This window comes from Temnothorax curvispinosus, unplaced genomic scaffold (genome assembly GCF_003070985.1).
Source record: "Temnothorax curvispinosus isolate PA1 unplaced genomic scaffold, ASM307098v1 QBEX01009885.1, whole genome shotgun sequence".
Lineage (NCBI taxonomy): Eukaryota > Metazoa > Arthropoda > Insecta > Hymenoptera > Formicidae > Temnothorax > Temnothorax curvispinosus.
This window is the reverse complement of record NW_020219665.1, coordinates 240,409-267,257: the sequence shown is the minus strand read 5'-3', so window position 1 is coordinate 267,257 and position 26,849 is coordinate 240,409. Positions and strand designations below refer to the sequence as shown.

The 26,849-nt window shown below is 34.4% G+C and overlaps 2 protein-coding genes across 7 annotated transcripts in view; both read left to right on the top strand.

Moving 5' to 3' along the window:
- LOC112459526 (ankyrin repeat and death domain-containing protein 1A-like) overlaps positions 1-25,502 on the top strand; it is a 31,715-nt gene extending 6,213 nt beyond the window's left edge. Inside the window, exons 1-14 of one of the 6 annotated variants that reach the window (XM_025023694.1) lie at positions 6,986-7,054; positions 7,648-7,680; positions 9,608-9,711; positions 9,850-9,948; positions 10,305-10,403; positions 15,283-15,492; positions 19,819-20,016; positions 20,533-20,631; positions 20,884-20,982; positions 21,264-21,362; positions 22,484-22,579; positions 23,025-23,259; positions 23,779-23,919; positions 24,165-25,502. In XM_025023694.1, coding sequence (XP_024879462.1) covers positions 9,643-9,711; positions 9,850-9,948; positions 10,305-10,403; positions 15,283-15,492; positions 19,819-20,016; positions 20,533-20,631; positions 20,884-20,982; positions 21,264-21,362; positions 22,484-22,579; positions 23,025-23,259; positions 23,779-23,919; positions 24,165-24,247 — 1,527 coding nt within the window. In that variant the 5' untranslated portion in view covers positions 6,986-7,054; positions 7,648-7,680; positions 9,608-9,642 and the 3' untranslated portion in view covers positions 24,248-25,502. Of the gene's footprint in view, positions 1-6,842; positions 7,055-7,647; positions 7,681-9,607; positions 9,712-9,849; positions 9,949-10,304; positions 10,404-15,282; positions 15,493-19,818; positions 20,017-20,532; positions 20,632-20,883; positions 20,983-21,263; positions 21,363-22,483; positions 22,580-23,024; positions 23,260-23,778; positions 23,920-24,164 lie in introns of those variants that run through there. The other 5 variants (XM_025023692.1, XM_025023691.1, XM_025023690.1 and 2 more) reach the window with 5 other exon arrangements.
- A 266-nt stretch (positions 25,503-25,768) lies between these two features.
- LOC112459496 (SCAN domain-containing protein 3-like) lies at positions 25,769-26,728 on the top strand. Its single transcript, XM_025023609.1, has one exon. The coding sequence runs from the start codon at positions 25,769-25,771 to the stop codon at positions 26,726-26,728; it is 960 nt and encodes a 319-aa protein (XP_024879377.1).
- The last annotated feature ends 121 nt before the right edge of the window (positions 26,729-26,849 follow it).

The window sequence follows — 26,849 nt, the reverse complement described above, 5'->3', positions numbered from 1 at the left end:
ACTCTATTAGCGTGCTTTATTATTCCATAAAAATAGAAACAATTGCATGCATATAATATCTCACAATTGACCTAGTAATAGAGTGTAACGTGCGTTTTATTTGATCGGGAATTATATTCATCGATTCATAAACGTCATCCGCTTGTGCTCGATCAAGGCTGCTCGATTAAGTGCGACGAATTATATGAGAGAAATTCAAGTCGAGCACATTCTTCCATCAGTACGGGATCAAGTATCATTTCGATGTTTATCGCATTACTCAAACTACGTTAAACCGGGCAAAATTTGTACAAATTAGAACACGCTTGTTTCTCTCGCATCGCAGTTCTATTAATGTTGCTTTCATATTACTTATAAATTATATTAAATGTTTAATTATTGTCGATATGCTGATTTCGAGTTTTACAGTAGTTGTTTTTTATGCTTCAAACTTATAAAATTATAAAATGAACAATAAAGATAACAATAGACTGATTAAGACTGATTAAAACTTTTTTGAAATCTATAATTTCAATAAATCTTTAAAGTTTTTAAATTTTAAACTTATAATCCTTATAATAAATTTCAATATTCCAATTTTTAATTTCATTGTTACTACTATTTGATTTGATTTCTGCGTGTTAACTTATATATTGTATAATTTCTTAAAATGTACCAAGTTTACTCAAGTATAATAAGTTAATTTTGGGGACATCTTTCTCTCTTCTATATTGCTCAATCATCTTCAGTTTCGGCATGCGTCTATCTTATATCTGGTCGTGACATTCGAGTTCCATTCGAGAAATCAGTATACCGTAACATTGCACAGCATCAAAACCTTATCGCATGTGTTTGGGTTATATTGAGAGAACAATGGTACACCTCCAAACGTTCCTCGAAATCCAATTGTGCATCTGTCATCGGCCGCGTGCTATAAATGCTCTTCGATCGCAGTACCACGAAACCGTGTATAATATTAAGTACATTGATAAAAAACTGACCAATTCTTGGAAAATTTATGTCTTACACAAGCCTAGGTTCCTGTAGAATAAAAATTACCTGCCAAACTATTTTATTAATATTAAAGTGGAACAATTCTCTTTTATGAAACAATTGCTTTAATTCTCCTTCGCGTCTTGACTTCTTTTAAAGTACCTCAAATAAAATGCCCAGAGTGACAGTGGAATAAGCTCACAATTTATAAAATCTACTTTGAATGCAACTTTGTAGTTTAAGTGGATCTTGCAAATTAGTATTCTAGGCTATTTTATCTCTGAATGTTAAAAGATTATTTAATTCATCAAATACGCAGTCAAAATTTCGATTCTTGTAACATTAAAAATTATCACATTACAATATTAAAATTGTTATATAATATTGATAAACGCAAAAACAACACGACTTTGCTAGAATAACAATATTAATATATCGGCGCAACCACATGAAATTTTATTCTGTATATTCTTTTCTCTGAAAAAATTCTCAAGCGAGTGTACATCTCATTACACGTAATTACAAAAAATATTTCTTCATCAGCACAATGCATGTCTCATAAAACAAAATGCATAAATGCAACAGCGAAATTTTAAACTGGACGTTAACAGAAAAAGAGCAAAAATATCAGAAAGAAAGAGTTTCAGGCAGAACCGAAGAAATATGAAATTCTCTTTAGAACCCCGGCATCTCGTCGCTGCCCGCTTTAACTCTTTAGAGAAAAATGTCGACTTATACACCTGCGTGACAGTAAAATATGAAAAATGATGGCGGCTTGAAGATAATATATTTCAAAGTAAAACGCCTCTCTCGGCGATAGAGATTTATGACTATATTTGTTGAATGCTCGCTCGCTGCATCTTTTACTAATTTAATAACTGCACTTATCCCGCCGACAAGATGCTAAGGCGACCAAGTTGCGAATAATAAAGCATCTGACATTGCATTTCAAAGATGCTATATTTGTGAGAAATAAAATCTCCTTGGAAATATCACTTTCATCCCACGTACATTTAATAATTCGTTATTTAATATGCTTATCTATTAATAACTTTCTCTCATGTAACCTGTAAATTAAGTAAACGATTAGTGCTAACATTTTTATGGTTGGTGCAAATAAATCAAATTTCAATTCACAGGTGTCTTTATCATTATTACTATATTTTTTTATATTTAAAGACAGTCACAAAGTTTGTTATTATGAAATTCTACTTTTTATCTGACGATGAAAGGGTCGTATATGTTGTGCAGTTAAATTATATTTTCAATCTGAAGCACGAATAATAAAGCATTGTAATCCGAGAAGCTTCAGTGACAGTAATTTATGCTGCTTTGTTTAACACATTGCGCGAATCGTACATTTACTTTTCAATATACGGATGAATGCGCGTTGCGGATGATCAGGAAACGGAAACATTGTCCCCGATATTACATTATTAACGAAACAACACGCTACTAGCTGAAAAGGCACTCTACCTGATCGCATACAGCCATGAAATGTACAATAGCGCGCGATGTATCGGATAATGGAACTAATAATATCTGCTTCGAAACAATAAAATAAATGCAAAGATGTAATATAACAAATATATGTAGCAAGAAAAATCTATTCTTCATTTATCTCATTATAAAATAAATCTTTTAAATTATATATAATATAATGTTAAAATTTAATGTACAAAGTATGTTTGTCGCATATAACAATTCATAAATAATTACATACTACAAAATTTAACGGAGAGACAGGAAGAATTAATATAATTTTCCGCGTTATATGCATATTACATAATACATATTTAGATTAATTTCATAAAGTCATTAAATATATGCCATTGTAACGTCTACGATATTTTTAGAAACCCTTCTGTATTCTCACGGTGGCATCTTTACGCGCGAGATACTCAAAACGTTGTAATTTCATCGCTCGCGTTGCTCTCCAACGGTTCTGAATCATCAACGCAGCATTTCTCAGGTCGCGCCAACTTCGTTGCGCTCACATCAGCAACGTAGCTCTCCATCTCTTCTGCAACGTGACCACCTCTTTCTTAGCTCTTGCAACTTCTTCGTGTTTCCTCGTACCTGCCTCCACCACCTCTGAAGCTGTATCGCGGCTGTTCGAACGCGCAAATATCTTTTGCGCTCCTCAAGATTACAGTCAATTTCGATCACGGGCGAGGACAGCGCTATTTTGCGCTTCCACATGCGTTGGATTATTATCGCGGCGAGATTTCTAGGTTCGCGCAAGAAGTTTCTCACGTAAACGTACCAGAGTTGCGCCCGCCTCCATCTCTGAATCACGCGTGCCGCCCGATCGCACCGCGGCGCCTGGTACCTGTGGATATAATCTGCCAGAGAAACGACAGAGTCTTCTCGCAGTGGCCATCGGCAATGCTCTTCGCGTCTATGTTACCCTCAAGAACGTAGCCAGTCTGACGCAACCCAACGACAAATCCACGTTGTGCACCTTCTGTAGACGCGATATCGCCGGTACCCGGCAACGTTGGGTCAATCTCCCTCTATCCCTTATATAAAAGAAATCTAACTACGACAAATAGATATCACCCCTTTCTTCTAGTAAGAATTAAACTATGACTAATTATTATTTTACTAAAAATCTTAAATAATTTAATGTGTACAGTTAAATGATTTCATAAATTAAACTACACTCAATAATTCTTAACACTCTATTTTTAATTCTCAATTCTCAATTCTCAATTCTCAATTCTTAATTCCCAATTATAAATATTTATTATTTATTTTAGAAATATCAGTATCCGTTATTCAAGCCCGATTTTCTATCCCCTCTCTCCTTTATATAAAAGAAATCTAATTACGACAAATAGATATCACCCCTTTCTTCTAATAAAAATTAAACCAACTAATTATAATTTCACTAAGAATCTTAAATCATTTAATCTGTACAGTAAGATATGATTTCATAAATTAAACTACTCAATAAATCTTAACACTCCATTCTTAATTCTCAATTCTCAATTCTCAATTCTCAATTCTCAATATTTATTATTTATTTTAGAAATATCAGTATCTATTACTTAAGCTCGATTTTCTATCCCTTATCTAAAAATTCCTCGATTCTAAATCTGTTTGTATAGTAATGACAACAGCTGAGATGTATCGAGTTACTTTGTAACAGTGAGAAACGGAAGTGTTCGAGAAGTCATACAAGATTAAACGAATGCAAAACTTCAACAAGTTCAGCAATATTGAATTATGTAGGATTTCAGCGATAAACTCCGACGGCGGCAGCGCTTTGGCTCGACAGTAAAGTCAAGCATAATCAATCATTAAAAACAGATGGCAGTCGTAACTTGCAATGCTATTTATGCTAATGAATGTTATGGATAAAAGCGCATTTTCCCAAGCGACAGACGTACAATAAGATATATTCTGCAACTCGGAAACATCGGTAACCCGTCGCGTCGTCGGCGCGCTTTCCCGCGCTATCTCTCTCAAGAATATTCTTCGCTGAATTAAAGAATTAGACATAAGGATATTGTATTTATTATAATACTAGTATTACATTGTATCCACCACGAAGGATGTTTTCGTCCAATAGACAGACACGTATTCTGCGCATATTACAATCATGTCGACACATATCTTATATTACATATCTCTCTTCTAGTATAAAGTTTCTAGTATAAAGAAAGACGAATATTAATTACAGCGGAAAATAGTTGCTGACAAAGATAGCACGAGTTCCTGTTAACAATTTGCGATCTCTATCCGACTTGATATAATTTCCAGTTCCATTTAAACGTCGATCATTATTAAAGTTTCGTAAAGGTTTCGTGAAAATCTGATTCAGCTGCGAAATACTGCTGAATTATGAGATATTGCCGCAAGTGCGCCGCAACAGATATATATGGTAATCATGCGGTAGGTAATTTCATCAACGAAATTAATATGTGACTTGTCACATATTTGAACGAGCGATGCCGATTCATACTAAATATATCTAATTCGCTCCCCAGAAATTCGCAACTCGAATAGCAAAATAAAAATGCAGTACGTTATAAACTCGCAATGCGTGATCTCTTGATTTTCTTTTAAATAGATGTTTAAAAATAAAAAAAATTGTACAATTTTAGGAAATAAGAAATGTGATGATAACTGATGATTTCTTATTATCGGCATTACGCGCGCGTATTAGAAAAATGAATATTTTCTCCGATTCATCTCATTAACTAATCCCTGAAATAATGTCGTATGGTATCCATTTAAACGTTCAAAAATTTAATGTGTGCAAAATTAATAATAAATACTAGCGTATTTGTAAAGTTAACATTTCTTTGCTTAAATATCTACATTTATCCACGAAATAGCACCCCTAGAAACGAGGTAAAGTAGAGGATAGAGATTAAACGAAGCGGAGATGCCTCGCAAGCGAAAGGGGTGGGGAAGCTTTTCTTGTTACGGTGTAACTAACTAATGTAGAGAAAATTTAGACATTTCTGCCATTGCGATTGCACTTTTCTCTCTTTCTCTCTCTTTCTTTTTCTCTCTCACTCTCTACATAATTCTGGTTCTGCGGTGATGAAACAAACATTACTACATAACAAACTTCGAGGAAATTCCGAGTAAATATGCACGATGTAACTGCGTTTAAACGAATGTCGAATTACGAACGTAGGGGTGGTTTATAGTTCACTGTGGAATATGAAATAATAAGCGTCAAAATTAGAAATTGAAAAAACCGAGATAATAAAACAATTTCACTACACTGAAAATAAAAATTTATTATTTACAAGAAAATAGATGTCTTTGAATTTAGTTTCCTTAATTCAAAGAAGTATTAGGTAGATTCGAGAAAATATTTTTAAAATGTTTCAGAAAAATTTCTTCAAATCTACCTAATATACTTCTTTGAATTATAAAGAAACTAAAATCGAAGAAATCTATTTTCTTGCAAATAATACATTTTTTCAGTGCACTGATTAACTCTAACGTTGCTTAAGAAATGACAACACATCTTTAATGATATTTACGTAGTATTTTGTTTCGTTTTGTATTCAATGTTAATCGAGCAGCACAAATTATATTATTGAAGTAACATATTTATGTTGCCTCAATGTTCGGAAACGTGTTATAATTCGTAATACTGACTAATTTGAAACATTAAAATTTATGTAAATTTATGAAATTTAGTGTCATAGCGTCTCTGATATAATTTGAAATCTGTGAATGAATTAATTAGCCTCCATGAATTATATATATATCGTACTCCGCTAACCAACCCTCCGCACATATATTATTCGCCCTGACCGTATTGTGACCGCACGAACAGTAAATTGTAATAACAGATTTTACCGCAATAAAACGGGAAAATTCAAAACGCGACAAATTGAAATGTAGAGAACGAGAAAACTCGTGATTAATTCATCTGTCATTGATATATGTATATATATTCAGCCGGCTACAAGCTATAATTGCATAAGATATATGCAAGTTTTAATAGACAGTAATTCCAATTTCACATAACAAGCACTCAGAATATTTCTGATAATTGATATAATAAATTAACACCTGCAACACTATAATAAACGAATACGGCAAATGACTGTCGTCGTATTTCAATTTAACTTTCAAATATATCAGTGAAAAGAGATTAAGTCTACAAATTTGCTATGTAATAATTAAATCATAACTTCAAGAAACATTTTTATTCGTATTTTTCCTCAATTCAAATATAACACTAGATTTATATAATCCAGATATATCGTTACATTGACTTCTTTTTTTTTAATTTAAAGCCCACTGCAGTGTTTCAGCGATTTTGATCTCTTTTGAACTCGTAGACTTCCACACTGATCGTACACTTCGCCACTCATCATTGCTCGACTTTCCAGGTCGTTGATAATTAGCAGTTGAGCTGCAACCCAGGTGCAATAACCCAGTCGCGCAACGACGCCGATGACAATGCCAGGCTCGGAACAACGGCATCAGTGAAAGATGGTGGACAAGGAAGAGTTGAGAATAAAGAAGGCGAAGGCCCCACCACCGCCGCTGAATCTCAGCGAGGCGATCGAGGATGAAGTGCTGAACCAAAAGACTGCTAGAAGTGAGTAAAGTACCGCATCTGCCCCACACAAAATGTCCTACGAAGCGTGCGAAGATTTAAAGCTGTCTCGGCAATCCCAAGCAAAATGTGAATATATGAGATGTGTGGAAGCGAAATTCACATTCTCCATTTTCCAAGATTTACCGGTAAAGTCGGAAAAACCACTCATACATTTCAGGCACTGAATTGCCTGGATTTTCTTTTAACCGATTGGCTTTTTCCGTAATTTCCGTTTTCTTCAAAACGAACAAATTTTTCGTTTTCACGGTGTAATAATTTATGATCATCCCCTGTGTCAAGAGGGTATTATCATTGAATGAAATTTTACAATACGTATATATGCAGTGAAATAGAACTCCATTATGCAGAAGCAATATATAATAGTATAATATTGTATGAAAACTTTAATCACTCTCTTTTATCTTGCATACACAGACGAGAGGAAGATCATTTCTTTAAAGCAACCAACCGTGTATGCTTTTCGGTCTCTTTATTTAAAAAAAACACACACGAGAGAAAAAGAGAAATTAATAATTACGTGTAATTAAAAGATGTTTTGTGTATTTTTCTATTTTGCTATGTGGACCGTGCAGTCTATTAACATGCAGTCGCGCGGAAGTAAAAAGGTATTCAATTTGCATTAAACATTCGCAAAATCAGCCATTCAACTAATTAACAACACACTGTGCACACACTCGCGTATTTCATCCCCGCCTGCCTTCCGTCCTTTCACCTCAATTGCACACACGATCGATATCCGTGCGGACCGAATTTATAAAAAACAGTGTGTGCAGCGGTAACGACAGCACGTGTGCCGCTACGACGTGACTGTCGGAAGTTTAAAATAAAAACCCCGTAACGCGCGCACGGGAATTAATTGAATCCGTACTATTTTACGTTTCTCGTTCGAGATCCTACTTTCCACAAAAACCATTACAAAGTAATGGAATAATTAATCCGTGGTATATCCGCGTTGTATTGAAAATATGATTCATCTTTTGCAAACACCAGATGCTAAATATTAAAAAATTGGAGATTTAATCCATGTATATCCATATTACGTAGGTAGAAAAATATTACGTAGATAGAAAAATATTGTCACGTATTTCGTAAAACAAATAAAAATTCGAAGAGATCAAAAAACGTTACACTACGTCAAAGTGATTTGACGTATTTCGATATAGAAAATTCAAATAAAGTCATTTCGTAATGCATATAGTTTTATCTCAAAAATTGATTTAATGATGGATATCATAAAGCAACTGATATATTTTAATTAGAGAGAAAAGTGCCATTTTACATGGTTCGGGGACTGGATCTTGGTAGCCTAATAATAATAACAATACTGATGTGTGAATTTTGTATACTTTTTCCAAACTTGTCAGTAAACTGCGTGCGACCGATTTTTTGTCGATCTTTAAAACACAACTCCTTGTTGGAACAGCAAATCTCCCATATCTAAATCGATAATCGATTTAAATTTTGACGTTAATAAGCATCTTTGTTAAGTCACTGTAAAGAATTTATTGTAAATGTAAGGAGGTGTCTAAGTTCAAACCGTGGATGGGACGATACTTTTCGCAATAAATTCTTTACAGTGATTTAATAAGGAAGCTCATTAGCATTAAAATTTAAATCGATTATCGATTTAAATATGTAAATTTACTGTTTCAACTAGGAACTGTGTTTTTAAGAGCGGCAAAAAATCGGCGCGCAGTTTACTCAGTTTGGAAAAAGTATACAAAATTTACACAATATTATTATTAGACTACCAAGACCCAGTCCCTAACCCGTAAAATGACAGTTTTCTCTCTAATTAATTGTATATCATAACGGTTCTGTTTCTTATTATGAAAGTTATTATTATAACTTTGAAACTGTAAGTTATTGATAGGTATAGAAATGAATTTCTTAAAGACCGCCCACTAACTACATAGCACTATTTCTTATTAAAAAATGAATCAAAAAGTCCTGAGCCACTTTTTCCATAATGCTTAATAAAACAGTAATTATTAAGTAAAGTCAATCCAAACAGCATTGTCTTTTAGCCGATCGTACGTGAGTGATCCGCGCGCCTGATAGAATGCATAAACGCGTGGATCACTCACATACGGTCGGCTGAAGTATTATTTGTAACAAACATTAAAATAAAATACCTCCATCTCCAAATTTCACTACGAGATGACAATATTATATATCGATTAATATCGAATGTCACAGTAACTCTGTTGATTTTATTTCAAAGAAGGTAAAAGAAAGTGCCAAGCACACGCTTTCCCATACAAAAGATTTGATGTCAAAGACTAGCACCAATTTGTAGTTGTCATAATATATAATACATATGACTATGTATATTATTATTACAAAATCTGATATATAAAATGGTATAATAATAATAATAATGTTTCGTTACATAATTATTCTTTATATTTTTAACTAATAAGCGTTTAACTTTAAAAATCAATGTTATCTCACGATGTACATATTTTTTAAATAATATCTTTTTTATTCCACGTTTTATATCTATTTTCTATATTGTGTTTCTTTTCTCAGTTCTTAAGAATGATCTTCTTCTACACGAGGCTGTGATGAAGAACGAAGCGGACACCGTTCGCAAAATACTTAAGGAGACTGTCGACGTAGATTCCAGAAATAATGTAAGTCACTAAAAATATACTCCGAAAACAAAAATACATAATAAAACACCATTTGTCGTTCAATTTGTCAACTTTTTTGACAAGATTTATTAAAAGCGATAAGCGCTTCTAATATTTATTACTAAAAATCTTTCTCAGTATGGTCGTGCTCCGATTCATTGGGCAGCGTCTAAAGGAAACACAGAAATTATTGAAATGCTGATACAAGCTAAATGCGATATTGAAGCAAGAGATAAGGTATGACACATCTCTCTTCTTCTTCTTTTAATTATAATCTATTAAAGAGAGAAAGGTTCATTTAAGAAATAACTGTAAATTGAGGTAGCAAAGTAAAATACATTTTCTCGTAAAAGAGAAAAACTTTTGCACGTTAAAAACAAATGGAGTCTCTAAGATTCAATATTGTCGAGTGCTTTCATACAGGAAATTAATGTGAAGGTGCCGATTGATAAATGGTTATACTTTATTACGAAACATTAAATATGTTTTTTGGTGCGACACTTCTTTCGGAATTTTTAATCTAACCGGCGACCGACTTGATGAAATTCCTCGCGTCGAACATTAATTTCCGAGCTGTTCATTTCTCTTTCAAGTTTGGAATGCGACCCTTACATATGGCCGCCCAACTCGGACACCGAGACGCGGTGAAGATGTTGATAAATGCCGGGGCAAGCGTATCTGCGCTCAACAAGGTATAACCTTCAAAAATCGCTTAACAATCGCTTCATTAAATATTTTCACGTAAAAGTAGATTCAAGCTGTTCCTTCGTAATACGACTTTCAACTTTGAAGTACGACTTCGTAAATGTCGAGACTCGTTGAGAAAGTTAAGTATATATATAGGAAAGTTGCGCGGAATATTGCGATAATAATCACGTATAAAAAAACTTTATTTAGATAACGAGAAAACTTTATTCAAATAACGCAAAAAAATTTATCCGTTACATAAATTTACAGAACACATCGTACGGGATCAAATCGTATACGTTTAATTGAAGTTTATTGATCGCAAACATTGTGTAGTAAAAAAAATATCGAAACAGAAATCTCGCGGAGATTGTGGAAAAAAGTGAAATAAGTCACCGAGAAACCGCGACGAGGTTGAAATCAATAACGTGTCAATATTGATATTGGCATCGGTCCTAAATAGTAGGCGCGCACGCTTTCATCGCGCCCCTCCGGCACGTCGCGTAGAATTTTATCACGCGCGTGCCGATGCGAAGAAAGTGAGAGAATTATAGAAGAATTCGCGATGGTCGCGCGAAGGCAACCGCGGAGATTCCTTTATGGATTGAAATTACGAGAAGCATTTACGGCGCGGTGCCACAGTGGGGCCGATTCCCGAAAAACTGGCCAAAAGTCGAAAAATGAAGTTTTAATTTATGGGATTTGAAGTATATAGAGTAATGTTCAAAAAATATGTAACGGCCCTTTATAAGGGCTAATTAAGTATACATGGCAGGTATAACCCAGTACAAAAAGGACCTTCGCACGAGTAACAGCTCGAGCGTCCGAGCTCATGTTCAAGCGTCATATTCAAAAATTCGTTAGAAAATCGTAAAGTTGATCTTTTTTAATTCTACAAAATGGATGTTTTGAATGGAAAAATGTAGTTTATTATCGTATTTGTTAAAAATTATAACAAATAAATATAAATTAACAGTAACGCAATGTTTGAAGTGTAAAATAATGAAAATTTGTGTGCAATCGTTTCAGAAAAATAGAGAAAAGTTAAAAGTCCCACGGATTCCCACAGTGAAACAAATTTTAAATTAAAGTTTATATTATTATGTAACAACATTTGTAAAAATTAGCTGCTACTAGCTGCTACTTTGTTTTTAATGTACATTTGTATTTAAAACCTTCCAAATTCGCATAAACTTATTAACGCCTATGCTTAAAACACTAACAACATAGTAAAACTAATAATTGAAAATAGAACATGACCTTTAACTATGTAAATTGGAATACAATAATTGTTTAAACAATAATTGTTTAAACAAATTACTGCAAAATAAATTTTTTATAAATCTGACAGCGGCAATGCGCGCGCGCGCGTTCGTTGAAGTAATAGCTGTTGTGTTGAATACAATATATAAATTCAAAAAGAATGTTAAACGATGTAGTCCAGACCGAGCACGGTGACCGTGGAATGTTCTAGAAAAATTCCGAAATGATGACGTAGAAAAAGAGAAATTTTCTAAGATGTCCTGATTGGTTTATGTTAACGGGAAGGGGATGAGCAGCAAACCGAGGGGATGAATAACGGTCGCGCAACGGAAAAGGTTAGTCGTTTCTGAGCGTTTTAGAGTGTTTCTGTGCGTTTCTGAGTTCTAAACGAAGAATAAACGAATACAATATTAAACAATTTCTCACACATCGTGAAGGATCGTTTTGCAGAATGGATGTTCCAAGTACAAGTAAGTGCATTATAAATACACAGCCATATATATATATATATATATATATATTATATTATAAATTTTTGTACTCTAATATATTTTAAAAAGACTAATGATTTTTTATTATTATGAGATGTGAGTATGAGATATAGGAAACAAAATAATATAGTAAAAAAATATTATTTATGTTTGTGAATATATTTATTATTTTAACTGTTGTGAGTACGAAATGTTACTGGCTGGAAACTTTTGCACGCCACTGTATATATATTTACACATGTATATATACATATATCTACATATATATAAATATATATATATTTTACATACATACATTAATTTAAAACTTTGTTTCTTCAGGTTCTGATAGTACCCAACAAATTTCTGGTTTGTCGAGGGAAGAAATTTTTACATTACTGAAAGGCAATTTAAATGACAATGCTGCTGTAGCTTATGAAAAAATTGAAGATCATTTGTCGAAAAAGTTGGAGCGGCCTTTTATATTATCAGGCAATGCGAAATCTGTCATTCTTAAACTATTATATAAGTTGAAAACAAAGTGGCAGGAAGTTAAGCGAATAGAACAAAAATTTTTGGAAAAAAATCAGCAGTGGTTAAATGTAATTGTTTATCTCGATGAAAATAAAGAAGATGAATCTCAAACTACATCATCGTCAGATAAAGGACATATGGTCCACCCAAAACCGGAATTTGCACAATGCAGTGAAAGAACGAAGCGAAGAAGAACCGAAAACATATTCAAACGCAATCAAGTATCGAAGAACTCTCCTATGCAACACACATGAAGTTACGAGCTGAAGGGAAAGTGGAAGCTGCTAAAATTGTTAAAGATATATCTTCGAGTAGTCCATCTAAGGTTCAAAAATACAGAAGTTCTTTGGAATTAATTCCTGAAGTCACTCTTTCTACTGATAAAGCTGTTTCACTTATAATGAAACAAAAACTATCGCGAAGTCAATATCAGGGGCTAAGAAATTTAAGTGTAAAAAAGAAATGTAAATTATATCCATCTTATAAATTGGTAAAAGCCAAGCGTGACTGTTACCCAAAAAAAAATAGTATTAGCATATGTGAAACCAGTGCAGAAGTTAAACTACAATCTCTACTGAACCATACAATCAATCGAATTTTGAATATTCAAATGGATGTCATAAAAACTTTGACTCGTGAACAGCTTTCAAATTTAAATTTAATTTGTAAATGGGGCTGTAATGGTAGTTCTGGCCTTAGTATATGTAAGCAAAAATTTAGTGATGATGATGATGAAAGTAAATCAGATGCTAATATTTTTTTTACTTCACTTGTTCCACTGCAACTTATATCGATTGATAAAAATACATCTAAAAAAATCATTGTATAGAAAAATCCGAGACCATCATCACCACGCTTTTGTAGGCCAATAAAAATTAAATTTTTGCATGAAACTACTGAGGCCACTGTCAAGCAAACAGAGAATATAAAAGAACAAGCGAGCAAACTTATATCTTTTAACACTGTATTAGATGGAAAAGACATCACAGTTAATTATGAACTCGCTTTGACGATGGTCGATGGTAAAGTTTGCAACGCAATTACTGGCACTGCGTCTACTCAACGTTGTTATTTATGTAATGCTACTTCTAAAGATTTTAATAATATAGATTTAATTTAAAAAAAAGAAATTAATAGAGATAATTTATGTTTCGGGTTATCTACATTACATATGTGGATTCGATTCTTTGAATGTTGTTTGCATATTTCGTATAAAATCGAAATTAAAAAATGGCAAGCGCGAGGAAATGAAGAAAAGAAATTAATAGAAGATAGAAAAAAAACAATTCAAAAAGGTTTTCGCCAACAGTTAGGCCTTATTGTTGATCAACTAAAATCTGGATTTGGCAATACGAATGATGGGAATACTGCTCGACGATTTTTTGAAAATGAATCCATTTCCGCTGCTATAACGGGCGTTGACGAAGATCTTATTAAAAGATTTCATATTATTTTACAAGCTATTACAAGTGGTCATGAAATTAACATACCAGATTTCCAAGAATACATAATACAGACAGCTCGAAAATTTGTCGATTTATATCCCTGGTTCTACATGCCTACTTCTATACACAAACTTTTAATTCACGGCTCTGAAATAATACAATCTGCTTTACTGCCAATCGGACAAATGTCTGAAGATGCACAGGAGTCTTGTAATAAATATATTAAAAGATACCGTGAAGATTTTGCACGAAAATGCAGTAGAACAAAAACGATGGAAGATCTTTTCTTGCGCTTGCTAGCGTCATCAGATCCGTATATATCAAGTTTAAAAAAATTGCCACAAAAGAAATTAAAATCCTTATATCCGGAAACAGTTGAATTGCTTACTTCACCATCACTTTATGCGTCCAGTGCTGATTCTATCTCTTCTTTTTCGATATCAGCAGATTCTTCAGGTTTAGATACAGATAATTCAACTGATGATGAAAACTAATTTGTATGTAAATTTTATGTAAATATTAGGTACTTGTATGTAACTATTTGTATGGAAATAATAGATTAATATTTTTGTAAACACAAATTTATTTTTTACATTCGGCTTTGTATTGTACTTCTTAATTTATTTGTCACAAGTTTTTTCATAAAATAAATAAAAATTATGGATTTTAGAAATTTTGTATTCGTCATTTTACATCTGCCATTCATTTTGTTTCCAGATTCGTTATTTGCGACCCCGAAAACCTATAAATTCCACGTTTCACATAAATTAAATAAAAATAACGGTTTATAGATATGCTTTTTAGTATTTCGTAGCCGCCATTTTTTTTTGTTTTATTTTGATTTCAGATTACTAACCAACGACTTTGAAAACGTATGTGTACAAAATTAAACATAAAATCAATAAAAATTACGATTTATAGATATGCTTTTTAGTATTTTATAGCCGCCATTTTTTTTTTATTTTGACTTGAAATTCGTTATCAGCGACTCTAAAAACCCCTATATACCAAGTTTCAAGTAAATATCTTAATTTTTCGACTTTTGGCCAGCTTTTCGGGAATCGGCCCCACTGTCGGCCCACGGCACCGCGCGGTGTAACGAATTCTCCTTCGCGGGGAAGTCCTCCTTTATTTGCAGCGCATATATAAACAACAGATTTCTTTCCGTTTAGAAACAGTACACACTCCTAATGTGCGGTGCTCGCGGCAAGAACGCAGCCGTGGTGGAATACCTCGCGGAAGCGGTGGAATCGTTAAACGTCGAGGCCACCGACAGCACCGGGGCGACTGCCCTTCACCATGCAGCCATCACCGGAGGACATCCCGCGGTAATCACGGCGCTTGCAAATATCCCGCGGATCGTGCTGGACGCCACGGACAAGGTAAACGGGAATATCCCTTTGATTACGGTATATCACTTCAATTTTTACTACACGTGAATACGCCGCGCCAGTATGTTCGCATTTTGCAGAAAAAATAATTTACAAGTTTAAGACAGTATTTCAATTTTCTAACAAAAGATCATTTTATTTCGTTGGTTTCTGCAGAAACTGCAATAAGACGAGCTTTCAAAAATTTGACGTTAAAGATATAAAGATAAAGAAACAGGTTTTGTTCGAAAGTAAAAAGGATTCTACGCGACGTCAAAGGAGCTCGAGAAGTCACTACCTCGATAGTTATATTGTCAATAAAATAAGATAGAAAAAGATATATACATATATTAAAATATTGATGGTTTGAATTAAATTTAATCGTAATCAAAGGGAAAATACTTTCCATAATTTTTATAAAAGTTAAACCAATAAATAAACCAGATGACAAACGATGACTAATTTATCTCGTCCGAATTGGAGATCGACAAGATTGAATATATCAATGTGCGCATCGCGTGCATACCGAAATGGACCAATACAGGTTCTCGCGCAATACGGGCATGCTCCGACCTCAGTTTCTCGAATTTCGCGTTGCAATGAGATATTCCACACCCGGAAATCTGATTCCCACCAAATTTCGCCCCAATGTATACATATATATATTTCGGTATATACATTGTATATATTTCAAGGAATACCCGTCCATCCGTCCATCCATTAACATCTTGGTTGCCCGAACTTCGCTCGCGAAAGTTCTCTCTTGTAACAACACCACCAGTCAAAAGTAAATTCTCCTGCGTAAATTCCGCATAGGAAATGCATTCGCGACTGTATATACACAATTCGCTGTCATAAATTATTAATTAGTTATCTCTTTCAGAAAGTATTTGCATACATGAATTATGCACAACTTTATGCATCCCGTCCTTCGCTCGAAAATCACGAACTAATTGCCTGCAACATTTTGAAACATAATTTCGCCTTTAAAAACCAAAAAATTATTAATTATTTGTAAAATAATGCGGAGAGAGTGCATTTAATGTAAATGCGACGCTTTCGATGTAATCATAATTGTTGCGCGCAGGTAGGTTGAAAGTAAGGTGATATGTTTGTTCGATTTAGCGCGAGTGACGCGTGACGCGGTCAATTAGCAACTCAATGCAGCGTCCAATTAGCCGCAACGTCCGAGAAAATAAAAATGCATTATCCTCGAGCTAATAATAATTTGATGTATCCATCAGGGATCGTATATAAAGCGGATTTTTAGAAGAGGGAAATAACCGCTGGAATCAGTTATCTCCTGGCAACGCCAGTTCCCCAATAAATCATTCGTGCGATCAATCCTCGCGTGTGCATCTCTCTTTCTCTCTCCCTCCCTCCCTCCCTCCCTCTCCCTCTTCTCGCTATTTCCGGTAGATGCGGGTCTCCTATAGCTTTTATTCATGTGCCGCAGCGACGATAAACATCTGTCTACAATCCAGGATCAGTTTTGACGCGTGACGCGGGCAATCCCTGGGATATCTCAAGCTGCTTGCCGATATCCAAAGAATACCGTATATACACTTGTTAGCATCCCTACGAGCACGTTTGGGACATGCTTAAGAGTCCTGTTGTGCCCTGGTCTTTTGAACATCGGGGATGTGTGTTATATAAGGAATACATAAAAACGTAGCTCGATAAACGTAAAACGGAGGAGAAGATGAAATTCTTTCGAAATATTTCGCTCGAATATTGCAGCCAAGCAACCATGTGCGTAATAAAGATTGATGATCAAAGCCGAATTATATAGCAGACTTGATAAATTATATCAAGCTATATATTATATTATTATTTGCTTGCTATATTATAAATTATCCTATCGCGATATATTAAACTCTCTCGCTCGGACACGGGAATGTAATAATAAATAAATGTCTCCTTCTCTCCGTCGCATTTTACGCGAGTGATGACAAAATTAAATATCTCGCATGTCCGAGAAACAGCGAAAACGCGTCAAAAATTGTACGAGAATAATAGCACGGTGACTCGGCCATGGAGCAGTGCGGTATCGATCGCTGGGCGAATGAAGACACAAAAGGGGATATTTATAATTTATCGACAGGAACAATCGACCGTCCGTTTAACGCCGCGGCGGCAAGAGGAACCGCTCGGATTTCCGCGTGTGTAGTCGATAGATATATGTACACACGCTCGCCAGGTAGGTCAGAGCGCGAGCGAGCATCTCCCCTCTCTTCCTCTCTTGTTTTAAATCCTGGGAAAGTGGGTCTCTCTCTGCCCCCGGTTGTTGTCGACTGCTATAGTGTTGGTGTCCTTATCGAGAGGCAAGCGCGCAATCCCCCGAGGATGGTCCCCGCGAACTGCAATGTGAAACTCGACCAACCGTCGCGTCGGCTTGAGTACATTTTACGGAGCCTTTGTAAACAGACTCTCACTTCCCCGTATCCCGGATTCTCTTGTGCCTTCTCATTCAATTTACTCGCGTATCCCTTCTCGATTCTCCTCGCACGCGGAATTCTAATTTCCCTGAGATAGGCACGGCGCACGGGCGCGGGGCGTTCCACCTCCGTCTTTACATTCCGCGCGGCTTGCCGCGTCGGTTAATCATTCTTGGTCAATTGGTCGCTTTTTCGCCCCTTTGAAAATATCGATTTGATGCCAGTTAAGAAAAGCCATAGAATTTATTGGGATAATTATGAATAAATATAATCGCGTATCAATATTTTCTAATAATAATATAATTGATAATTAATCGTCAAATCTTGATAATTTCGTGATATTTTAAGTTACTTCCAGCCCCTCAGAAATATCTATTTGATGCCGACTAAGAAAAGCTGTAAGACTTATTGAAATAATAATGGATAAAAATAATTGCATTTATTTTCTCAACATTTTCTAATAATTCAATTAATGTCAAATCGAATTTCTGTAATCTTGTAATATCTATTAAGTTTTCATCTCCTTGAAATATCTTGAAATACCTTGAAAATATCTACATACTTTATTAAGGAAAAGGAAATATCTCATAGATATCTATTGGATAGAGATAATTGTGGATAAAAATAATTATATATCAATATTTTCTAATAATCCAATTAATAATCGTCAAATTTCTATAATTTCGTGATTTGTATTAAATAGGAATTCCTTTATCACTTTTAATAATTTTATCATCAAATTGGTCAGATTGAAATATATTCGAATGTAACATTTATTCAATATTAAATAATCATAATTTGCAATATTGATATATTTGATAATCTGTTATATGTAGTAACAGAAAATATCAGAAATGGATTCGACACGAATTTAAAAGATGTTTCAATGATAAGATATTCAGCAACTCCATTATAAGCATTGTAATGCCGGTAGCATCGCTACAGGCAAAAGCTTCCGCCAAAAGTTTCTTTAAATAAAAGAGTTCCTTTAGTTCCTTTCTTAAGATTGATAGGCATCGTTGTAGATAACTCTGACGACGTGAATTTGTGTCGAGTTCATTTCCGATGTTGCACAATGTTAGATCATAAGTGTAACGAGTGTAATGGATAATATCTGACAAAGAAAAACGAAACATTCTTAGAACTAAAACTATTACATTCAGAAGTTTCAAACAGCTGTTTTTAATATCCTGTCCAAAGTTTGTACACCATAATAATAATCAATATGGCTCATAGATATTTACGAAAAAAATATTACTTAAAAAATCTACACTGTTTTTATTCGTTGAAATAAACGTTCTGCAAAACAAGAAAAACATGGAATAACATGTTTTTCCATCACCAACTGCCATGCAAAAAGTATGAAGAATATGTTATATAAAAATACAGGTGACCCTCGAATAACGCAGTACTTGGAATTGCACGGCGTCTCGAAAAACGCGGTAAAAAAATTGTAACAACTCTACTTTTTAAAAGTTTTTTTTAGATAATCCTTTGAAACCAAATTCCCAATTTTATTGTCGATCTGGAGTCTTGAATTGCACGATTTTCCATACGTAACAGCACGAAACGTGATCTCTAAAATTTTATGATTTCCAAGTCTCGAATAACATGCGGTTTTCAATAAGACGGAACCAATTAATCGTGTTATTCGAGGCTATTGTATTTTCTCTTACACAAATATTATTGTTCGAATAAAAGCTTTAAGTAATTTTTAGAAAGCTCTTTTGGTCTTAAAAATGATTAATGCATATGTGTGTCAGTGCTAAGTCATGAGAGTGATGATATTGTAAATATGGGAAAATTATGATAGTTGCGATATTTTTTTATAATTACAATTTGAAGTCGTTCAAGCACTGATTGAACTTCTCCTAATACATAAATCTGGATTTATTTCCAGAATGGACAAACGGCGTTGCACTGTGCTTGCGCTGGGGAACACTTGGACACGGTTGAGGCCCTTATAGGATTAGGAGCGAATGTAGACGCCCAGGATAACGATGGCAATACCCCACTTCACGTAGCTACCAGAACGAGGCACACAGGGATCGCGCAATTATTATTAAAAGCTGGAGCGAACACCGAGCTAATCGACGCGGTAAATTGAATAGCTGAGCGATCATTTGACCCTTTGTTGCATATGTATATAGTGTCTCTATTTGAAGACATCTATTTCTATTTATTGAATCAGCCATTAATTAAATCTCGATTTCAGATTTGCAATTAGAGATTTGTGCAACCCTAAAAATCCTCATATACTAAAATTCAGCAAAATATGTTTAACAGAAAAATTTGTACAACAAAAAGTTAAACGACAGGTAAAAAAGGAATGACTAGATAAACAGAATTACACGTATAAATCTGTATTTTCAACAATTATAAAATATTAATATTAATTTTTTTTAATAACTGAAAAAAATTTAGAATAACTTCTATAACAAATTTATGTTTCTGCTATTCGTTCTTATAGCTTCTTCATATTCGATTGGATGTATCGGCATAATTCGTAGAAACAAAGCATCATTGTATATAACGACGTATCATTATCTTGTATCGCGTATTCCATATCACGGATCGTTATTTCGTATGATTAATCTGTATCAACTATCTCCAGGAGGGTTTTACTCCCCTTCATGTCGCCGCAAGCCAGGGATGTAAAGGAATACTCGACTCCATGATTCAGCACGGGGCCGATCTTAACAAGCAGTGTAAGGTACAGATATATCTCGTTATTTCCAAATATAATCCGTCCCGAGACTGGTTGCATGTATAACGATGGCCAACAATATATTGTCGATGCATTATTGCGCACAGAAATATCTCGACGTTCGATCGCAGGCACGCAATTGTGATGCGATGAACAATATTAATTAGCAAAAAGAAAAAGGGACGCGAAAGAATTTAATTCCACCGCGAAAAAAACGTACGAACGGATCGTATGAATTTTCTCCGTTATCTGTTACAGAACGGTAATACACCTTTGCATCTGGCCTGCCAAAACAACAAAGTAGAAACGGTAGAGATATTAATTAACAAAGGCGTCGATCTCAATTGTTTGAATTCGGTATGTAAAACGTGGACTACATTTTGTGTATTTAATCCCTTTTCATTATTATATTATATTATTATAATTTTAATTGATTTAACTCCTAATAATCATTGTATTATTAATGCCATGAGAAATAAGGTTGCATAAACTTATTTCACTCTACGCAAACAATATTACGTTTGCTAATCTCCAAACTTTCCGAAAATGAAATTTTTACAATCACACTCGCGGTATCAATATCGGAAAACTTGTAATAGGATTGTTTAATTTTTCTGTTTCCTATCGATTTGCTTCAGAGGCTCCAATCGTCCATACATATCGCGGCCGAGATGGGACATACGGATATCTGCGAATTACTTCTTGCAGCAGGCGCGAATATCGAGCAGAAAGAACAGGTAAATACCGTCCAAGTATTGTACCGTAATAATTGAGAGAATTGGATATTATCGTGTTATATCCTTTGACGATATAATTAACTAAATCCGTTTATACTCCAACCCCATATTATCGACGCTTGACTAAATCATTTGTGGACATTGTCTCGTTTTATTGAATAAATTGCTATGCCATGAATTTAGAGCTTGATCTACGGTAGAATTATAATCGAGCACAAATTATTCAATAAATCAATTAAACTTTACTTATAAACTAATCACTAAATCCGCTTGACAAATTAAGTCGTAATTCTTATGATGCGAAAGAAGGTTCCAAAGACATAACAACTAATTAAAAAAAGAATCTAATTAAATCTCCGTAAATCAAAAGAAGCACTGAAATATTGTTACAAGCTAAAAAATAACTCTTAAATACTCTTTGTATATTATTGCATTCTTTGATAATGTCCCTTAATTAACAGATCTGCTTTAATAGTGACCTCCTACGTTGCGTTGTAATGCTTTAAATTCGATCAAGTAATTCAATAACGTTATCGTTTCAATTATTGTTCCACATGAACAAATAGCTACAATAATCTTGACAATAGTAATAAAAATAGAAATCAAATAGCAGTAAGTATGTATAAAAATGTTGATAAAATTAATAACAGTATACTAGCAAAATAAAGAACTAGAAACATGACGAGAATTCGAATTCATGATGTACGTTCGTCGTTTATTAAAGCATTAATTTGAACAATAATGCAAAATAAAAAAAGACTTAACGACTCAATATTTTGTTTCTTACAACTTTTTGCTTTGCATGGAGAAACGCTGCAAAAGGATAAAGGATTTAATCTCATGACACACAGCTCCAATAATATAACATCCCACCCTTAATTAACACATCGGACGAAAAGTCTGTCGCGCGTGCACAGCACGAGGCGGGATGGGGGAGAGAGGAGGTCGACAATGTGACACGTGCCACGGGAAATTGACTTGCGCTATTTGCAGAAAGCTCCGAACGCCTTATTCCCTTGATCCAGTCGCGCTGCGGTTAACGCGATATGGTTGCCAGACTGACGGCAACCGTCGCGAACTCGATAATAAAGTTAACCCGAAGTTTATCCTGATGTTCGCAGAGCGGCCGGACGCCACTTTACATCGCAGCGAGGGGCAGTTTCACGGCCATCGTCGACATGATCATTAAGACCGCCAGATTGGATTATCCGACCCCGGTAGGCACACGTCCGCCGTAGTTATAAGAATTTCGTTTAACGTCGTTCGCCTGTCCTTTCACCTCCTGGCCTAGACGCCGTAAGCTACTTTTACAAACCTTGAAATTTCGATGTTAAAAAAAAATACGCAATATGACGTAGTATCTCACATATTTTAATCGCGAAAATTTTCAATTTTCAATTTAAATTTGTTTAGTTTGCTTGTGGCGCTCTTTATTTTTCTATTGAATTATTATATATTCACTCACACGAAAATTTTATATTGCTCCAGGTATTGTTCCAATAAAAAGCATGAATTTGATGCAAGTTCAAATTTAAATAACAAACAAACAAAATAAATATGCGTTTTATTGTCAGTCACCACATGCTAGAGCAGAGTGACTCTATTTGTTCTACACACATTAAATTAAAGTCGGATAATAAAAACAAAAAAACTGAAATTCAGGAAATCTCGAATTCTGACAAGGAGGTCCGAGAGCTGACTCCGGCGCGAAGATGGTGGAGGGAAGGATCGCGCGGTGGCAGCATCTCCAGCAACAACGGCCGCCTCACGGAGCAAGTTCGATCCGTTTTATGGAAATTGGCCTACAAGCAACTGGCACCTGGAGACTGGAAAAAGTTGGCCTTTCATTGGGCTTTCACCCCCGAGCAGATCAGAGCTATCGAGCATCAGTATACGGGTAAATCGGTATTATGAGTCGTTATAGGCTCTCATAATTATTTCTTGAGACATATCGATCGATATGATAATTATTTATCATACATCTCTGCGATTTTCATACATTTTACATCATTAGTTTTAAGGTATTAATTAAAATTCACATTTAAAAATCTTAGGACTCAGTTAAAGATGGAAAAACATAATCATTTGAAAACTTAGATTTATACCAATCCATCGAGATACAAAAGTAAATATACGTTACTCGCAAAATAATAATTCGGAAAATAATAATAAATATACATCATACATTATATCACAACCCAGGTAGCAAAGTGACTTCAAATGACGTATTAATAACCTTTTAATTATGTTCTCTAAAGTCAATAAGACGTCTTTAAACGTCATCCTGCTACCTGGGAACGTATGATAAAGTGACTAACACAAAATTAATTACGGATTATATACATATACGTGTAGAATTTGTACCTCGATATTTCTATAGTGCGTCTAGAGCAGCTTTATGAAAAGGACGATAAAGCCTCAATTGCAGGTCCCTCGAGTTACAAGGAGCACGGATTTCGAATGTTAATGATCTGGGCCTCCGGACTGAATCCAGACATACCATTGATAAAAGAGCTCTGTGAAGCTTTATCAGCGGTGAACAAGAAAGCAGTTGCTGGTATAAATTCATTTCATTATTATTATTATTATTATTATTATTATTATTATTATTTGATTGTTATCTCAACAAACTTCTTGCCGTGCACAATAAAAATATCCCTTATCCACGAAGATAACAATGGACTACAGCGCCACTGGCGTTTATAGAGATAATAATAATACGCGTGATATGTCTAAGATTGAATTTCATATTGAATAGATTTTCCAACAAAGAGATTCTATTTGCTTTCACCCATTTTGCAGATTCCATTCGCAAACAAGTGGAGCAGGGAGACGACGGTAAGAAATCGAAAGGACAACGATGTCACAAATGCTCCATCACGTGAATGTTTACAAGTGCCAAGTGCTCACACGTTAATTCTACACACACATATGATATATGAAAATGGATATTGTATGTAATAACGAATGGATATTGTAATTTACGATATAATAGCTGTTCTCGTTAAAAGCTTACTTGCAATGTAATGAGGAGAGTTCAACGAACTTGGCGAATGTCATTAACGAAGAATTTATGAGAAAGGAAAAGAAAAAAGTATATACGATTGTATAAATGCCTTTTGTACGAATAATACGTAATGTTACGCCAAATTATTAGGACCCAAATAACGAATATATAATTTTATGGCAAAGCTATAGCTGTCATAGATCATTTCGAGAGAATAAGAATTTTTCTTTATAAAATTTCAGGCATATAATTCGACGAGAGTTTACATCAATACTCGCAAACTTTTTAGTAAAAAAAAAACGTTCGAACTTAACTCAAAGTAAGACTCGTCATAAATACAATTAATCTGTCGGTGTTATTGTGTAAAAAATCACGTAATTAAAAAATTCCAAAGAAAATAAAATTCATAATAAGTTATTCACAAATTTTTGGACCAGGAAGATTGTATAATCTTATCCTATCGTATTCTAGACAAGTTGATTGAAGATTATAATTACATACAGTAGCTTCACTTTAGAGTTACTCACTTTAAAAAAGTCTATAGACCTGTTATATCGTCGCTAGGTTAAATATCATTTACATGACGCGACAACGGTGAAGAAGATATTTGAATTATATACAAATAATATGTGCAAAAAGAGAAATACTTAAAATGGAGTATTTGAATAATTATACGTACGAAACCAAGCCGTCCTAAGCTAATTTTAATTCAGGCGGACTATCACATTTCCGTTTTACTTTCGCGATTCTTTTATATATATAAGAGAAGCGCCTCCGTAATTCGTATTATAGAAACAAAAGTTAGGACGCAGAAGCCATCGAAAAAGCGATACAATTGTAAAATCAAAGTAACAATCGAATGTACAGACTTTTCGGAATAATATTAATAACGCATAGAGTAAGTGTGAGAGTAAATTTTGCAGGGCTTTCGATGTGATAACAGTTTATTAGATTAGACCTATTAGACCTCGAATAAGGAATGTAATGTAAAATCCATAGCGATTATCGTACGGTTCTCGAGAAAGAGAGACAATCTACATATCTGAAACTTACAAATTTAGATCTAACTACGAACGATAACATTGTACGCGCGTAATTTCATCTTTCGCAGAATTATATAAATTAAAAGTTATATATATGTTACGCCCAAACACCGAAATCGCTCAGTGAGCGAAAAAAACACCCATAACGCGTTGTGGACGGTGCTGATCATCCAAATACCGAAATGAGATATTTTTCCGGTGTGTGGACGTTTTTATTATCCACAACGCGATATGTGCATTTGAAAAACGTCCACGACGCGTTCTGGATAACTTGAAATGCTCACAAAGCGATTAGTCATCTCCAAAGCGACAACGGACGAGAATTTGTTAACCACGTAATTCAAAACTTAGTAGATATGTGGCCAGGCTTGAAACTTGTGCACGGAAAGCCTCGTCATTCCCAAAGTCAAGGATCTGTGGAAAGATCTAATCAAGATGTGCGAGACATGTTGGTAGCATGGATGTTAGATAATAATACGAAACAATGGTCAGAGGGTCTAAGGTTTATTCAAAGCAAAAAAAATCGCTCACTACATGAAGGAATAAAGAAAAGTCCTTACGAAGCCATGTTTGGCATGAAACAAAGAATCGGATTAGCAGATTCTTCACTGGAAAAGGAAACATATGAATCATTGGAAACAGAAGAAGATTTGGAAAGAATATTGGATGGGATAACAACTGGACCAGATAATGAAACAGAAGACAATTTGTACAATACAGATTTATGTGCTATTTGTGAAGAATGTGGGATTCTCGTAACATGCCAAAAATGTAGTCTTAAGGTACATGTAAAATGTGGAATTGAAACTGAAGATCAAGTCGTATGTAGCCGTTGCAACAGAACTGATGCAATCAGAGATCAACGTGAAGATGCTAAATCCGGATTGGAGAAACAAGCTGCAAAAATGTTATCTTTGTCTTGCCAAAAACTTCCTCCTGCTGAGGTAGGTCAAAACGTCGTAGTTAAAGTTCCAGATGTTGACAGGGGAAGACTTGCTCCCAGAAATGTGCTGGCTGCGGTTTTAAGCGTTAATAAATGTGGTTTGTATAAGTTGGGAACAAAAAATGGAGAGCTAGAAAGACTTTATAGTAGAAATGAATTCACGTTTGCCGATTCCAATTTTATCAAACTATCAGAAGTCCTTAGCACGTTATTAAATTTGAGACAAGCTTCAGTTCTCGCGTCGGGGTCAAAACAAGGATTTGTTATGTGCAATTGCAAGCGTTATTGTATTTCTAAAAAGTGCAATTGTCGGTCCAAAGAAGTTCTCTGCAATTCAAAATGTCATAACAACAGCGAGTGCAAGAACAAATAATTCTATTCAATGATTTCTTTTAATTTTTGTACTATTTTCAAAGTTTTTTTGTTTGATTTTATATCATTTTGTTATATTTTATATTCATAGACAACAATGTTCCTAAACAGTAATGTTATCA

Bases quoted from the DNA above. Each gene is read 5' to 3' on its own strand.
- LOC112459496 (XM_025023609.1), top strand. From the start codon at position 25,769: ATGTGGCCAGGCTTGAAACTTGTGCACGGAAAGCCTCGTCATTCCCAA.